Raw genomic sequence first — 16,183 nt, 5'->3', positions numbered from 1 at the left:
TGACTTGGTTGTCCAAGAAAAGAAGTACTTCTGTCATATGGCAGTCTCCTTTTAAAAGCACTGAGGTAAAACACGGAATGTGCATTTCTTTGGATCTGAACCAAATATTTTAAGGTCACAGTAACCTGGAGAACCCTGAAGACATTTACAGGACACATGATCTCCAAGCAGCATTTCACTCGGAAGCTGCCCACACTTAAAACACCATTGACCACCTCCTTTCTCATTTACTTTATGGCTCCCACATAAGGTCACATGTCGGCACAGCGGCTCATGCTCAGGCCAAGGGACTGATGTTCCATAAATACCACTGCCCAGAGAAGACACTTGGCTCCTGACTCTGGGCGTCCACAGACGGTGAGAAGCCCTGAGTGGTTTTTTAATATACTATATTCTTTTAAAGATTTTTTTGTTTTTGTTTTTGGCTTCCCCGGGTCTCAGTTGCGGCACGTGGGATCTTCACTGCAGCATGCAAACTCTTAGCTGTGGCATGCACACGGGATCTAGTTCCCCGAACAGGGATTGAACCCAGGCCTCCTGCATTGGGAGTGCGGAGTCCTACCCACTGGACCACCCGGGAAGTCCCACCCTGAGCGCTTTTTAATTCACAGCACAGATACTGGCAGCACCATCAGTACATGGGCCTCTGCGTCCTTTATTTATATGTCATGAAGACCTACTCCATTCTGGTCCAGTGGATGTCCTGCCTTCTTAATTTTGTTCACTCCAGGAGACTGAACCTCAGAATGGTGCTGCCCACCCAGCCTGACCACCTGCTCTCAGTTTGGGGGAATGGGAAGGGGTCAGAGCTGCCTGGCTGTGTCCTTCCCTGAGGGGAGCCTCGCCTCACTGGGCTGGCCAAGCCCTCAGAGCCCCCCATGTCTCAGTCACCTTCAATTTCCCAGTCCCTCTCTGTGTCCCATCTTCCCCTCAGGCTCCCAGTAGCTCCCCACCCCCAGCTCCACTCTCCCCACCTCCTCCTGGAGTGACTCCTGGCTGCATCTGGCTGCAGGTTCTTGGAGGGGATACTGCTGCCACCCCAACACCAGGATGGCTCCTTTGTCACTCAGTCATTCCATCCCAGCTCTGTGGGCACTGCTCACACACCTCACAGGGACAGGCCTGTCTGCTTTTTGCCCTGGGTCTGCAGACCACAGCTCAGAGTCACCAGGGCCCAATCTCCTCTGGACTTGGAGCTCCATCACTGTTCCAGGCCTCTGAGGCCTCTTCCCTTCTTGTCAGTCCAGCAAACTGAGAAACTCTGCTAACATCTTTTATCTGGTGTGCACAGGGAAAGCATCTCAATGTATCTAGTTTACCCAAAACCAAGTCCCAGCACCTTCCACTCAAAATAAAAACACAGTGATCCAAAACCTATGGGATGCAGCAAAAGCAGTTCTAAGGGGTAAGTTTATAGGAATACAATCTTACCTCAGGAAACAAGAAAATAAAAAACCTAACCTTACACCTAAAGCAACTAGAGAAAGAAGAACAAACAAAACCCAGAGTTAGTAGAAGGAAGAAAATCATAAAGATAAGAGCAGAAATAAATGAAACAGAGACAAAGAAAACAATAGCAAAGATCAATGAAACTAAAAGCTGGTTCTTTGAGAAGATAAACGAAATAGATAAACCTTTAGCCAGACTCAACAAGAAAAAAAGGGAGAGGACTCAAATCGATAGCATTAGAAATGAAAATGGAGAAGTTACAATGGACACCACAGAAATACAAAGGATCCAAAGAGACTTGCAACTATACACCAATAAAATAGAAAACCTGGAAGAAATGGACAAATTCTTAGAAAGGTACAATCTCCCAAAAGTGAACCAGGAAGAAATATAAACAGACCAATCACAAGTACTAAATTGAAAATGTGATATAAAAACTCCCAACAAACAAAAGTCCAGGAACTGATGGCTTCACAGGTGAATTCTATCAAACATTTAGAGGAGAGTTAACACCTATCCTTCTGAAACTCTTCCAAAAAATTGCAGAGAAAGGAACACTCCCAAGCTCATTCTACAAGGCCACCATCACCCTGATACCAAAACCACACAAAGATACCACAATAAAAGAAAATTACAGGCTGATATCACTGATGAACAAAGACGCAAAAATCCTCAACAAAATACTAGCAAACCAAATCCAACAACACATTAAAAGGATCATACACCACGATCAAGTGTGATTTATCACAGGGTTGCAAGGATTCTTCAATCATATGCAAATCAATCAATGTGATACACCACATCAACAAACTGAAGAATAAAAACCATATGATCATCTCAATAGATGCAGAAAAAAAGCTTTTGACAAAATTCAACACCCATTTATGATAAAAATTCTCCAGATGGGACTTCCCTGGTAGTCCAGTGGGTAAGACTCTGCGCTCCCAATGCAGGGGGCCCAGGTTTGATCCCTGGTCAGGGAACTAGGTCCCGCATGCATGACACAACTAAGAGTCTGAACGTCACAACTAAAAAGCCTGTGTGCTGCAACTAAGACCCAGCACAACCTAAATAAATAAATAAATAAATATTAAAAAAAAAAAAACTCTCGAGAAAGTGAGCATGGAGGGAACCTACTTCAACATAATAAAGGCCATATATGACAGACCCACAGCAAACATCATTCTCAATGGTGAAAAGCTGAAAGCATTTCCTCTAAGTTCAGGAACAAGACAAGGATGTCCACTCTTGCCACTTTTACTCAACATAATTTTGGAAGTCCTAGCCATGGCAATCAGAGAAGAAAAAGAAATAAAAGGAATCCTAATTGGAAAAGAAGAAGTAAAACTGTCACTCTTTGCAGATCACATGGTACTATACATAGAAAATCCTAAAGACACTACCAGAAAACTACTAGAACTCATCAATGAATTTGGTAAAGTTGCAGGATACAAAATTAATACACAGAAATCACTTGCATTCCTAAACACTAAGAATGAAAGATCAGAAAAAGAAATTAAGGAAACAATCCCATTTACCATCACATCAAAAAGAATAAAATACCTAGGAATAAACCTATCTAAGGAGGCAAAAGATCTGTACTCAGAAAACTGTAAGATACTGAAGATACTGATGAAAGAAGTCAAAGATGACATAAACAGATGGAGAGATATACCACGTTCTTGGATTGGAAGAATCAATATTGTCAAAATGAAAACACTACCCAAAGCAATCTACAGATTCAATGCAATCCCTATCAAACTACCAATGGCATTTTTCACAGAATTATAACCAAAACGTTTACAATTTGTATGGAAACACAAAAGACCCCAAATAGCCAAAGCAATCTTTTTTTTTTTTAATTAATTAATTAATTTATTTATTTATTTTTGACTGTGTTGGGTCTTCGTTTCTGTGCGAGGGCTTCCTCTAGTTGCAGCGAGCGGGGGTCACTCTTCATCGCGGTGCGCGGGCCTCTCACTATCGTGGCCTCTCTCGTTACGGAGCACAGGCTCCAGACACGCAGGCTCAGTAGTTGTGGCTCACGGGCCTAGGTGCTCCGCGGCATGTGGGATCTTCCCAGACCAGAGCTCGAACCTGTGTCCCCTGCATTAGCAGGCAGATTCTCAACCACTGCGCCACCAGGGAAGCCCCAAAGCAATCTTGAGAAAGAAAAACAGAGCTGGAGGAATCAGGCTCCCTGACATCAGACTATACACAAAGCTACAGTAATCAAAACAGTATGGTACTGGGAATTCCCTGGCAGTCCAGTGGTTAGGACTCTGCACTTCCACTGCAGGGGGCACCAGTTCAGTCCCTGGTTGGGAAACTAAGATCCCACATGCCACGTGGCACAGCCAAAAACAAACACAAAACAAAAAACAAACAAACACAAAGTACAGTACTGGCACAAAAACAGAAGTATAGATCAATGGAACAGGATAGAAAGTCCAGAGATAAACCCACGCACCTATGGTCACTTAATCTATGGCAAAGGAGGCACGAATATACAATGGAGGAAAGGAAGTCTCTTTTGTTCGTGGTGCTGGGAAAACTGGACAGCTACATGTAAAAGAATGAAATTAGAACACTCCCTAACACCACACACAAAAATAAACTCAAAATGGATTAAAGACCTAAGTGTAAGGCCAGATACTATAAAACTCTTAGAGGAAAACATAGGCAGAACACTCTCTGACATAAATAGCAGCAAGATCTTCTTTGATCCACCTCTTAAGAGTAATGAAAATGAAAACAAAAATAAACAATTAAACTTAAATACTAATTAAACTTAAAAGCTTTTGCACAGCAAAGGAAACCATAAACAAAACGAAAAGACAACCCTTAGAATGGGAGAAAATATTTGCAAAGAAAGTGACTGACCAGGGATTAATCTCCAAAATATACAAACAGCCCAGGTAGCACAATATGAAAAAAACAAACAACATAATCAAAAAATGGGTGGAAGATCTAAATAGACATTTCTCCAAGAATGACATACAGATGGCCAAAAAGCACATGAAAATATGCTCAACATTGCTAGTTATTAAAGAAATGCAAATCAAAACTACAATGAGGTATCACCTCACACCGGTCAGAATGGCCATCATCAAAAAATCTACAAACAATAAGTGCTGGAGAGGGTGTGGAGAGAAGGGAACCCTCCTACACTGTTGGTGGGAATGTAATGGTATAGGCACTATGGAGAACACTATGGAGGTTCCTTAAAAAACTAAAAATAGAACTACCATATGACCCAGTAATCCCACTCCTGGGCATATATCCAGAGAAAAACATAATTTGAAATGATACATGCACCCCAGTGTTCACTGCAGCACTATTTACCATAGCCAGGACATGGAAGCAACCTAAATGTCCATCAACAGATGAATGGATAAAGATGTTGTATGACAAACTCCTGGGGCTGCCGTGAGGATGTCGCAACCGCCCCTCAGCCCCGATGCCACCAGGGCACAGCCCACAGCTCCCCTGCCTGAGGTGTACATGGGCAGGATCCGGCCTCTCCCTTCCCCTCCCCTCCCAGATTTTATCATGTGGGCAACCTGATGCAACTGGTTCTGCCTGGATGGACAGCCTGAGGCGGCCCCACCACCCCATGAAGCCAGGATACAGGCTTATTCTAACCCTGGGTACAGCTCCTTCCCTTCCCCCACGGTCTCGGAACCAAGCTGCAAGGCCTGTGAGGCCCACTGCACAAGCATGGCCAGGAAGGCCAATGGCCATGTGTCTCAGGACCAAGAGGAACCCGTCTACCTGGAGAGCACAGCCAGAGCACCTACTGAGGGTGGCCGCAGTCCGTCGACTCAGAGGACAACTGAAGCTGGAGGGCCTCTCTGTCTGACCTGACCAACCGGAGGACATTGAAGGTCTAACTGTGCGGCATCTCAAAGAGATCCTGGCTCACAACTTCATCAACTACAAGGGCTGCTGTGAGAAGTGGGAGCTGATGGTGACGTGGCTGTACAAGAGTCAGAAGGGACTCCAGCGGCTGGTGTGTGGTGCTGAAGACCAAAACAGGGGGACAGGGGAGCAGTGCCATCCAGCCTGGAGGAGAAACTGTGTCGGATCTGCATGGACTCGCCCATCAACTGTGTTCTGCTGGAGTGCAGCCACATGGTCACCTGTACCAAGTGTGGCAAGTGCATGAACCAGTGTCCCATCTGCCGGCAGTACGTGATCTGAGCTGTGCATGTCTTCTGATCCTGAGGGCTTCTACTAGCTTCTTCAGTGCTTTACAGGGACATAGCTCGAGATGTCTGGGCCCACAGTTAGCCAGCTTATAGAGGGGCAGGCTAACAAGAAAATCTGCAGTGTTCCCAAGACCAGGGCAAGCAAAGATGCTGTGTCACCTCTGGGCATGCCTGTCTTGCTTCAGAGGTGCACCTTGTGTCTGGCAGAGGCCGAGGCCAGTGGGAACTGGTACAGATCACACAGGCAAGTCCCTGTTTCAGTGATCTTGGGGTGATGATAGTAACTGATGAAGAGAGGACTTTCTGGAATTTGGACCATATCTTCCTCCCTTCCTCTGAGAACCTAAACAGTTTCACCCTTCTTCCTGTAGCCCGCCCATCCCCCTGAGCTGCGTGCCTCTGTTTCACCCACCAGAAGTCCTGGCAGAAATGGCTCTCTTCTTCCCCAGCACATCTGGATTCATTTCTGGTCCCTCCAGCTTTCTGTGCTTTAACCAACTTTTGCTAAAGTCTGTTGCTGCATTACCTAAAATCCATGTGTTTCTTCAGACCAAAAAGGCGTTAGCTTACGAGACCAGTAGTGATCCTCCCTAGGACAGAATTTGGACCAGTAAACTCATTTCTGGTGAGAAATGAAACACAAATGCTACTGAAAAAAACTTGAAGTCATTAAGAGTTGTTTCCTTAAGTGCTGGGATTGGAAGCTATCAGTCTCCTGACCTGCCCTCGGCAGTCAACAAAGCATCTGGCTTTCAAACTGCTGGGAAATTCCAGCCTCTGTGCAAGACATGGTGCGTGGATCATCTCTGCGTCTTCTCTTGAGGCCTGACTTTGTGCCATCCTTAATTTTAGCTTATGAGAAAAGGGAAAGCGTTGGGTGGAAGTAATGGCTTTCTGCTTGGCTTGACTTCTCCGACAGCCTTAAACCACTTTCCCCTGAGCATGAGGTCCCTCCTTCCCATGGAGGTTTTAAACATGGTCTCACTGAAGGCACAGAGACATAGGCAAAGAGCCTCACTCTTCTCTAGCCAGACTTCTTATGAAGTTCCTGGAGACTGAGTATGCAAGACACAGCACCTAAGAGGTATCAGAAGGTACTGAGGGCTTCCCTGGTGGGGCAGTGGTTGAGAATCTGCCTGCTAATGCAGGGGACATGGGTTCGAGCCCTGGTCTGGGAAGATCCCACATGCCGTGGACCAACAAGGCCCGTGAGCCACAACTACTGAGCCTGCGCGTCTGGAGCCTGTGCCCCGCAACAAGAGAGGCCGCGATAGTGAGAGGCCCGCGCACCGCGATGAAGAGTGGTCCCCGCTTGCCGCAACTAGAGAAAGCCCTCGCACAGAAACGGAGACCCAACACAGCCATAAATAAATAAATAAATAAATAAAGATACGTTCTAAAAAAAAAAAAAAAAGGTACTGAATGAGGCTGGATTCAGCCCTTGAGCAGACAGCTAGAAGTCTTAGTTCCCCAGGTTGGTGGGGACTCCCTACTCCCATTTCCTTTCTCAGCCTACTGATTTAGGGTCAGGAAGAAGCATTCTCTAAGCCCTTTAGGAAGGGCCATACAATGAACAGGTGATGTTTTTGAACCCTCCTAGGGTCTTTTCACCACTAGAAGAGCTTAAGTTTGCTGGAGAAGCTTAGCCAAGCACAAACATACATACTATGTACTATCAGAAAAGCTGTATGTGCCCCCATTACCACTGGATGAGCTATGCAAACCCTTAAACACCTGAGAGCCTTGGCAGTCACCCCCACCCCTTGCAGCCAAGATCTCTCAGACTAGAAGAACCAATCATGACTTTGGAAAGCAGTGAGAAACCTCTAAGGGGACCTGTTTATTGGTACAGACATGCTTAATGCTTTCTCTCCATCAACCACTAATCCCTTTTTGGGGGAGTGAAATAATTTTATAAAGTGGCTGTCAGCTGAACACTGGATCCCTTACCTTGACATTATACCAAGTCCTGGATGATTCTTGGCTACAGCCTTTGTAGAAACTGGGGGAATCAAGAGATTTCCCTGTAAAGACATCATCTTTCACCTTTCTGCTGGACAGTAAATACTACAGTTTACAGTGCCTACCAGTTTAACGAAGGATTCAGCTACTCAATTCCTCTGCGAAACAGGTCTACATATATGCAGCTCAGTTACAACCTAGCAACAACTTCAGGGTAGAAGCTGGCTATCTCCCTACTTAAAACTTGCTTTCTCTGCTGAGGCCTTACCTCTCCCTGCCTCCCAATTTCCCTCTTACACATGAGTTAATAATATCCTGATGGTTGGTTTGTAACCTCAGTAAGAATTAGAACTGATGTCATTTACTCATTTTGGAGAAAGAACTTGCCTTGAAGTCTTCTAACCTCTTTTGGTGAAGGTTTCCATTTAGGAAAAAAAGGTGCCCCTGCCTTTTTTGTGTCTTATTACTACACCAAATAAAAGTTGGGGATTCTAAGATCCCAATTCAGCTACTATCTAACCTAGGTAAAACACTTGATTTTTACCCTTGAATGCTCTCTCCTGCCCCTCATGGATCCTTGGTCTTAATTATGATGGAAACATCTAATTCTTCCATTATTCCACGGCTTTTGCTGTGATTGTTCTGAGATTTCAGTTGAGACTTGTTTTAAAAGACATGGACAGCTAACTGGTTCATAATACATTGGAATAGCTGGATTCAAACTAGTAAGAATAAGCTGTACAGGAATTAGTGCTCAATATATATTGTATAAATTTGTTGAAATCTTAAAAAAAAAAAAAAAGTACATATATACAATGGACTATTACTCAGCCATAAAAAAGAATGAAATAATGTCATTTGCAGCAACATGGATGGACCTAGAGATTGTCATACTGAGTGAAGTAAGTCAGACAGAGAAAGACAAATATCATATGATATCACTTATACACGGAATCTTAAAAAAAAATGGTACAAATGAACTTATTTACAAAACAGAAATAGAGTCACAGATGTAGAAAACAGACTTATGGTTACCAGGGTGGGGAAGTGGCAGGGGGTGGGGGAGAGATAAATTGGGAGACTGGGATTGACATATACACACTACTATATATAAAATAGATAACAAGGACCTACTGTATAGTACAGGGAGCTCTCCTCAATACTATGTAATGACCTATATGGAAAAAGAATCTCAAAAAGGGTGGATGTATGTATAACTGATTGCTGTACAGCAGAAACTAACACAACATTGCAAATCAACTATACTACAATAAAAATTTTAAATAAATAAATAAATAAACAAATAAATAAAGTTAAGGGGTAAAAAAAAAAAAAAAGAAACCAGAGTTCCACATGGGCCAATTGTGGGTCACACTTTAATAGCCACTCTGAGGCATCAGGTAGGACACCCAGTAAGCGTGAGATTCACGTCGCGGTGGGAAAATGGAGGTCAGTGGTTTAAAGTGGGGAAGTAAGTCCTCCCCTTACTGTGAAGACACGACTACATCAGAAAACAGCAGCACGTAAGCCAAGCAGAAACTCTGCACCCTGGGCACTGCCGTCCCAGGGCAGCCACTCCTCCCCTGAGCTCGTGAGGGCTATGGCGGGGAGAGGGGGCTGCCAATGCCATCGTGGGGCCGAAGCTGTGGAGACGTGCTACCCCGGCATAAAATGGTACTGGGGCTCCCCCAGCTGGCACCCCTGAGCACAGAGGTACACTTGGGAGGGCTCAGGTGGGTGTGAGCAGTGCACGTGCCTCCACTCGCAGACACCGCCACTCCACCTGGCCCCAGGAGATTCCCACCCTGAGACATGCCCCCAAGCCAACAGGGTAAGACCATTCCCAGAGCCCACTTGCCCCTTCAGCCACCCCAGACACTGAGAAGCCTCCTTTCTAGGCCTGACCAAGCAGGCTCAGAGGGGTGCGGACAGCCCAGAGGCAGCCTGGAGCATCCTGCCCTTGGGTGATGGATGAACTACCTCTAGATCTATATGGTTTGGAATCTCATCCAGGGCCTGGTGGAAGCTGGGCCTCTGCTCAGCACAGAGGCAGGCGCAGGACTCACCAGTCCTCAGGAGGGCTCCTGATGCTCCAGCCACAAAGCCACCAGGAGAGGACAGCCAGCCTGAGCATAGGACCCTCCACAGGAAGCATGATGGGCTGGGAACACCTGGGCTGCAGCAGCATGCCCCACCATGCCTGCAGCTCTGGGAGGCCCACATATACTTGGGGACCCTCCAAGGGGGTATTCTTTCAACTGGGCCACCCTAGGAAGTGGGGGCTGGCCTACAGGGTGCAGCAGATAAACAGAGGCCCTGTACAGGACTGCAGGGACATCCAGGGCTACTTAGTGGATGTGGGCCACCAGTCTGGCACAGATGCAGTTAGGGCCACAAGGCCACTCTCAGAGGTTCTGATGTGGAGAGGACCCTTGATTTTCTCGGACCGCAACAGAGCCAGACCCACGTCCCCCAGGCCTGCCCTGTACTTGCCGGCTGCCTGCCCCGACTTGGTGAGCACAGAGGTGCCAGGGGCAATGCTGCCCACAGGGAGTGGGCCTGAGAGCTGTACTGGGAAGAGGCGCTTTCGGATGACACCCATGTGGTGGGTGCGAGCCGTCAGCTCCTGGCCGATGTAGCAGCCCTTGGTGAAGCTGATGCCATTCATGAAGGCCAGGTTAGACTCCAGCGGTAGGGCTACTCCTGGGGGCAGGTCGTGGACCCCCTCGGGAACGCCTGTAGAGGTAGAGGGAGGCTTGGTGAGATCTAAGGTGTCCTCCAGAGCTGGGGGCTCAACCAAGAGTGGCCGGGGGTACTGGCCTGTAGGAGTCCCACCATCTGACCCGCCACAATCCTCTGGGTCCCTCCTAGACCCCGTTCTTGTCCCTCCCCATCCTCCAGGTCCCTACTCCAGCCCCCCGCTCTGGTCCCTGGGTGAGCACCTTGGTCTGGCCCTCAATGCTACCCACTAAAGACGAAGACCCTACCCCTGACCCCAGAACTCTGCTCTCTCCCCTGGCTCCTCCCAGTGCCTGGGCTCACCACACAGTTTCCCCAGGGCTCTGTGTCACACCCCTCCGGTCCCTTCCCATCCCACCCTGTCCTTCCCCCCACATCCAGCACCACCCCTCTACCCCCGACCCTTCCCCAGGTCCAACCCCATGTCCATACCTTGCTGGTACCGGTGTCGGTGATAATCCTGGAGGTCCCCAAGACGGCCCCCGGGCACCAGGGCTGAGCCCTCATCCTGGGAGAGGAGCCGCCAGCCCATGCGAGCAGTCCGGGGATCACGGGTGAGGATGGTGGTGCACTCGGCCTTCTCCTGAAGCAGCACAGCCCTGCCGGCCTCCTCAGGGACACAGGGCAGCACGGCCCACACGCGCAGCTCGGGGCAGGGCTCCACGGTGACCCTCCGCCGGATCTTGTGCAGCACCAGGTGCCTCTGCAGCGCACCCAGCACTGAGCTGTCACACTCCAGGAGGAAAGTGGGCTGCTCGTGGGAGCCCTCAGGGAGCCTGCGGGGAGAGGAAGGGGTGCATGGGGGCGGGCAGGGCACACCGTGGGACGCGCACGGAGTCAGGCCGCGGCCACACGTGGCTGTGCCTCCCAAGTGCACCTCGGTCCACCTAGTAAAGCTGCACAGCACAGCACGTGCTGGAGACCTCATGGCCACCACCCCGCCCTGCCCAGGGTGGAAACCCCAGGAAAGTCTGGCAGGTGGAGGAGAGGGCTTGGCCCAACAGGTGGGAAGCAGGGCCCTGGGACCACAGTGGTGTCCGGTGCGCAAGGTGAGGCGGAAAGGCACAGACGGCCACACTGAAGTCCAGGATTTGCCTCCTCCAGCCCTGAGAAGCCACTGAGAAGCCAAGGGTCCTAAGGCAGGGCGCACAATGGATTTCAGGAGGGATGTGGGCAGGCAGGAAGAGCTGGGAGGACAGCAGACAGCTGACGCAGATGAGATGCATGGTGAGGCCACACCCTGCCCAGGCCCACCTCCCACCTCCCCTAGGGAAGCTCCGCAACCTGATCAGGGCACCAGAACCATCCTAACCCTCACTTCAGGCAGCCCACATCCACTGGAATGACCCCAGATCCTGGTGTCATTGACGGATGGATGATGGGGCCCTTACAGACAGATGAGCACAGAGGAGAGGCCAGTGCACCCTCAGACATGGTGGAGGGACCTTAAGTGGAGACGTGCAGGACCCAGAGGAGTACATGGCTGGAGTCCTGGTTATAGATGTGGCTTGAGCAAGGACCCACAGCTGGATGGGAGCTGAGACACAGAAGCGGGTAAGACCTTCCAGGAGCACATATAAGAGAGAAAGGTCATCAGCTGGTACCCCAGACCCCTCTTCCAGAACCCATCAGCTGTGCCCCCAACCCCCTCCCCAGGCAGGAGAGAGTTAAGTGCTGCCCTGGAGCAGCCAGTCACCCCCCGAGGAAAGAGCTACAGAAGCTTGCTTGGTGGGTTCACCTTACAGCACAAACGCTGTCATGTCCATGCACATAACTATCAGCCATGGGTCCAGTAAGGACAGGCACAAGCATGTGGAGAAAGCGGAACACCGCAGGCTGCAGCAGCAAGTCAGGTTAGCGCCTCACCTTCCAAACAGTCCTCAAAGAAGGTCAGAAATGAGATCAGCTGAGGGGTGGGAAAAGGATCATTTACGGACGGAATTAAAATGCCAGAAAAAAACAGAAGAGTTCAAAGGCGCTGCCTCAGATAACCACATGGAAAGAAGTTCAAAGTCACTTATCATGAAACAAAGGCAAATTAAAACCATGATGAGATACCAGGGCACAACTATCAGAAATAAGAACATCCAAGGCAGTGAGGATGCAGAGAAGCTGGGTCACTCAGCCTTGCTGGTGGGCATGTAAATGGAACAGACATTCTGGAAAATGGTTTGCAGTCCTTTATGAAACTAAACATGCAGCTACCACACAACCCAGCCATTGTACTCCTGGGTATTTATCCTAGAAAACACCCCAGGTGTTCACATAAAACCTGTGCATGAACGTTAGAGGCAGTTTTATTCTTAACAGCCAAGAAATGAAACCAAAATATCCTTCAATTGGTGAATGGTTAAACAAACTGTGGTCCATTCCCTCAATGGAATACTACTCAGCAGGGAAAAGGAACAGACTACTGATGAAGCCAAAGGGCATCAAGGTGAGTGAAACCCAATCTCAGAAGACTCTGTTTGTACGATATTCCTGAAATGACACGATCATAAAGATGGAGAGTGAGCAGGGCTGAGGGGATGAGAAGGGCAGTATGGCCACAGAGGGCAGAAGGGAGCCTGATGGTAATGGAACAGCTATGTCTTGATCGAGGTTACACAGCTGTGATCAAATCACAGCTGCATGCATGAGAGCACATGGAAATCTGGGAGAACCTGAGTGCGCCCTGTGGCTGGCCCATGTCCGTCCCCTGATTGTGACCCTGGACTATAGGAGGCAAGATGATGCTACTGAAGGAACTGGGTGAAGGGTATATGGGACATCCCTGTTCATTCTTTTGTGGCTTCCTGTAAATCTATAATTATTTCGAAATAAAAAGTTAAAAAGAAAGAAGAAAAAGGAGCTGTCTCTGGAGAAGATTGGTCCATGCCGGTGAGAAGGAAGACAGCAGTCAGTCAATTTTCATCAAAAGCCTTTTAGGGCCTCCCTGGTGGTGCAGTGGTTGAGAATCTGCCTGCCAATGCAGGGGACACGGGTTCAAGCTCTGGTCTGGGAAGATCCCACATGCCGCGGAGCAGCTGGGCCCGTGAGCCACAACTACTGAGCCTGCGCGTCTGGAGCCTGTGCTCCGTAACAAAAGAGGCCGCGATAGTGAGAGGCCCGCGCACCGCGATGATGAGTGGCCCCCGCTTGCCGCAACTAGAGAAAGCCCTCGCACAGAAACGAAGACCCAACACAGCCAAATATAAAATAATAAATAAATATAAATAAATTTTTTTTAAAAGCCTTTTAATGTTATTAGGTTTTTTAACCATGGGCAGGTACATTTTTATTTTTTAAATCTCCGATAAAGGAAGCAGACAGAAACAGTATGAAATACTGGCAAGGGGAGGAATTGGGCATGGGTGGATAGAATGTGAGGTCGTAGGGGAGAGTAAACCTCGGAGGGAAGAGGGAGAGATGCGGGTAAAGCCATACCCAAGGAGGGAGGAGGCCCAGCATGGGGAGGGCCCCGAGAAGGGCTGGTGAAGGGACCACCAGGATGCCGGGGTAGACAGGCCCCAGGCTGATGCCCCCATCTCACTCATGGGGCGGATGTTCCACGGGATTCAAGACAAATTGGGTGGGGCAGGGCCAGGTTCTGGGCTCAGACACTTTCTGAGCTACCTGTGCAAATGGCCATGTGCCATTCAGCCCCTCAGGACCAACAAAGCTGCAATGCACCCCTGCTCCCCACCACCCCAAATCAGACTGCCTGCTGCCCCTGATGCAGCTGAGTAATGGGGGACAGGTCAGAAGAAGAAGGGGTGAAGTCGGGTGAGCCTATGCTCGGGGCAGCTTTCTTGGCCGGCATGGCCAGTGTGTGGGCTGGAGCACTCTCTGAGGGCCATCCTGGGCACTGCTGAGCGCTGAGAGCACCCCTGGGACCAGCCCACTAGATGCAAGGAGGATCCATGCCTGAATGACAACCACAAATATCCCCAGACGTCGCCAAGTGCCCCTGAGTAGAGCTGCCAGATAAAACGCAGGATGTCCAGCCAAATTTGAATTTCAGAAAACAGTGAATAATGTCTTTAGTATATGTATTTCCCAAACACTGCACAGGTCACCTCCTAAAAAGTCACCCGTGTCTGTTTGAGATTTGCCTGGGGAACCCACAGTTTTATTTGCTAAGCCTGGAAGCCCCTCCTAGGGGCACAACCGCAGCAGCAGGAAAAGGAAGGCCGAGGGGCACCTGCAGCCTCCGCAGCCGGCCTGGCGGGCAGGACCTGGATATAGCATGTGGTGGCAGTGCAGTCCCAGGTGCCCATCCTCACCCTCCCTCCTGCCCAGGACGCAGGCTGTGTGAAAACCCAAAAAGCGAGGGTCAAGCCCACCGAACCCCTCACCCAGAACGCCCAGAGTGCCCTCCTCCAGCAGCCCAATGCCCCGCACAGGACCTGACACCCCGGTACCCACCACCCCCATAAACACAGGGACCTCACTCCTCGAGTGCAGCCCTGGACCCAGCTCTGCCCAGGGCCGGGGTCTTCACACATAAACAGATCCCCTCAGGGGCACTGCAGGTACCAGGTCATGAGGCATGGGCAGGCATGGGGCACAAGGGGGCTAGCAGCTAAGGGACACACAGGTGCACAGAGACCAGACCCAAATGCCTGTCAAGGAGTGGCGACACTCACCAGGGGCCCTGGGCTGCTGCAGGACTGTACATGGAGGACCCTGTCAGGCTGGCATGCTCCAAGTCACCTAGGGGAACAGCCTACAGTGTGCCCATGGGGGACTGAGTACATGGAGCCCTACACGCTCCCCACAAGGCAGGAAGCAGACAATCCAGGGGCCCACAGAGCACGGCCGCAGCAGGAGGGCATTAGAGACGTGGGTTAAATGGAGGCTCAGTGGGGTTGCCATAGGAGCCATGACGTCCTGGGCAGAGATGCACTAGCCCCACTTCCCGCCTTCCCTCTGCTGGGTACACACAGACCAGGAACCTGCCGAGACCAGACTCAGCATGGAGCCAGCTGCGATGAGCACCAGGGGAACCAGGCATGGAGAGAAACAAGGGAGCAGTGGGCCATCCGAATCCTCACCAGGCAACCTGGCGGGATGGCCCCCAGAGACACCCCCCAGAAACCCGCAGACAGAGACTTCAGTGTGTCCCACAAGAGCCAGAGCAGCCCAGGACCAGAACCTGGAGCATCTCCTCTGCAGCCAGCACTTAAGGCCTCCATCATGAAGACAGAGGCCCAGGAAACAAACACATGGTCAGAATGAGGAAAGAGTTTCAAAACACAAAGCCTCAGCTGACAGGATGAGGAGTCAAGCCACAGACTGGGAGAAAAGGTTTGAAAAGTCACATCTGACAAAGGACTGTCACTCAAAATACACAAAACCACTTAAAACTCAAATAAGGAAACAAACAACCTGATTAAAAATGGGCCAAAGACCTCAACAAACACCTCCCCAGAGATAGACAGGTGGCAAACAACATATGAAATGATGCTCCACGTCGTATGTCATCGGGGAAAAGCAAATTAAAAGAACAAGCTACCATTACACACCTATTAGAATGATCAAAATCCAGAACACTGACACCACCAAATGCTGGTGAGGTTATGGAGCAACGGAAAGCCTCCATTCATTGCTGGTGGGAATGCAAAATGGTGCAGCCACTTTGGAAGATACTTTGGTGGTTTCCTACAAAACTACACATATTCTTACCTTACAATCCAGCAATCACACTCCCTGGTATTTACCTAAAGGAGATGAAAACTAACCGCCACACAGAGAAGCCTGTACACAGATGTTTATAGCACCTTTATTCATAATTGCAACAATATGGAAGCAACTGCTGAAGTCCTTCAGTAGATGGATAC

General features: G+C 49.4%; 1 protein-coding gene and 1 pseudogene across 4 annotated transcripts in view; one reads left to right on the top strand and one right to left on the bottom strand.

Moving 5' to 3' along the window:
- The window catches only part of IBA57 (iron-sulfur cluster assembly factor IBA57), a 70,059-nt gene that overhangs the window by 48,747 nt on the left and 5,129 nt on the right, over nucleotides 1-16,183 (bottom strand). For 3 of the 4 annotated variants that reach the window (XR_009502509.1, XM_059917950.1, XM_059917952.1), the window contains exons 2-3: nucleotides 10,794-11,137; nucleotides 10,116-10,358 (exon numbers count right to left, since the gene is read on the bottom strand). Coding sequence is in view for 3 of the 4 variants with exons in the window: in XM_059917950.1 (XP_059773933.1) it covers nucleotides 10,116-10,358; nucleotides 10,794-11,137 (587 nt within the window). In the remaining variant the exon portion in view is untranslated. Of the gene's footprint in view, nucleotides 1-8,978; nucleotides 10,359-10,793; nucleotides 11,138-16,183 lie in introns of those variants that run through there. The other variant, XM_059917951.1, reaches the window with a different exon arrangement.
- LOC132362077 (E3 ubiquitin-protein ligase rififylin-like) lies at nucleotides 5,170-5,670 on the top strand (annotated as a pseudogene).

This window comes from Balaenoptera ricei, chromosome 3 (genome assembly GCF_028023285.1).
Source record: "Balaenoptera ricei isolate mBalRic1 chromosome 3, mBalRic1.hap2, whole genome shotgun sequence".
Lineage (NCBI taxonomy): Eukaryota > Metazoa > Chordata > Mammalia > Artiodactyla > Balaenopteridae > Balaenoptera > Balaenoptera ricei.
The sequence above is the reverse complement of the archived record's forward strand: the minus strand, read 5'-3'. Positions and strand labels throughout refer to the sequence as shown.